The sequence below is a fragment of the Salvelinus fontinalis genome, unplaced genomic scaffold (assembly GCF_029448725.1).
Source record: "Salvelinus fontinalis isolate EN_2023a unplaced genomic scaffold, ASM2944872v1 scaffold_0113, whole genome shotgun sequence".
Taxonomy (NCBI): domain Eukaryota; kingdom Metazoa; phylum Chordata; class Actinopteri; order Salmoniformes; family Salmonidae; genus Salvelinus; species Salvelinus fontinalis.
The window spans coordinates 97,501-98,725 of NW_026600322.1; the positions used below are offsets into that span (position 1 = coordinate 97,501).

Consider the following 1,225-nt stretch of genomic DNA (forward strand, 5'->3'; position numbering starts at 1 on the left):
TAAATAACAATAGTGGGGCTATATACAGGGTATTACGGTACTGAGTCAATGTGGAGGCTATATATGGTACAGAGTCAATGTGGAGGCTATATACAGGGGGTACCGGTACAGAGTCAATGTGGAGGCTATATACAGGGGGTACCGGTACAGAGTCAATGTGGAGGCTATATACAGGGTGTTACGGTACAGAGTCAATGTGGAGGCTATATACAGGGGGTACCGGTACAGAGTCAATGTGGAGACTATATACAGGGGGTACCGGTACAGAGTCAATGTGGAGGCTATATACAGGGTGTTACGGTACAGAGTCAATGTGGAGGCTATATACAGGGTATTACGGTACAGAGTCAATGTGGAGGCTATATACAGGGGGTACCGGTACAGAGTCAATGTGGAGGCTATATACAGGGGATACCGGTACAGAGTCAATATGGAGGCTATATACAGGGGATACCGGTACAGAGTCAATGTGGAGGCTATATACAGGGTGTACCGGTACAGAGTCAATGTGGAGACTATATACAGGGGGTACCGGTACAGAGTCAATGTGGAGGCTATATACAGGGGGTACCAGTACAGAGTCAATGTGGAGGCTATATACAGGGGGTACCGGTACAGAGTCAATGTGGAGGCTATATACAGGGGGTACCGGTACAGAGTCAATGTGGAGACTATATACAGGGGGTACCGGTACAGAGTCAATGTGGAGGCTATATACCGGGTATTACGGTACTGAGTCAGCAGTGAGCACGTTTTGCTTGTATTTGTTTTCATGCTAAATATTGCTGCGAGAACTTGTGCACGGAACAATGTCTGTACACTGGATGTGTGATCTGGTGCGTTTGACCTGTTGAAACAAAACTTCAACAGTCCTGCGACTGAGTGTGACATCATTTAACTGTGACACATTGCAGGTACTCTCTGACTACTCAGAAAGATAACAGCTCCCACTGTTTCCACTAGGAACAGCATGACAACACCACAGACAGAAGGGGAAAGTTATACATCTCTTTGGCATCACATTGCGCATTAGCTAGCTACATGTCCCCAACTCTGAATTAAACCCTGTTTTAGTCAAGTACCTGCGCGTCTCGCAATTCCACGACCACAGTCTCACTACTCCAGCGAGCCGCCATCTTCTTCTCCCGCAACAACACCAACAAGACGTCACACGACGCCCCTGTCGCTCAAATCACGGACAACGCGAGAACTACTTCCTGTCTTC

The 1,225-nt window shown here is 47.5% G+C and overlaps 1 protein-coding gene across 1 annotated transcript in view; it reads right to left on the minus strand.

Annotated features, from left to right (window-relative positions):
- The window catches only part of LOC129843321 (GATOR complex protein WDR59-like), a gene marked incomplete at its 3' end in the record, with an annotated part of 56,027 nt that extends 54,836 nt beyond the window's left edge, over positions 1-1,191 (minus strand). The window contains exon 1 of the mRNA XM_055911950.1: positions 1,083-1,191. Coding sequence (XP_055767925.1) covers positions 1,083-1,136 — 54 coding nt within the window. The remainder of the gene's footprint in view (positions 1-1,082) is intronic.
- Positions 1,192-1,225: the final 34 nt, after the last annotated feature.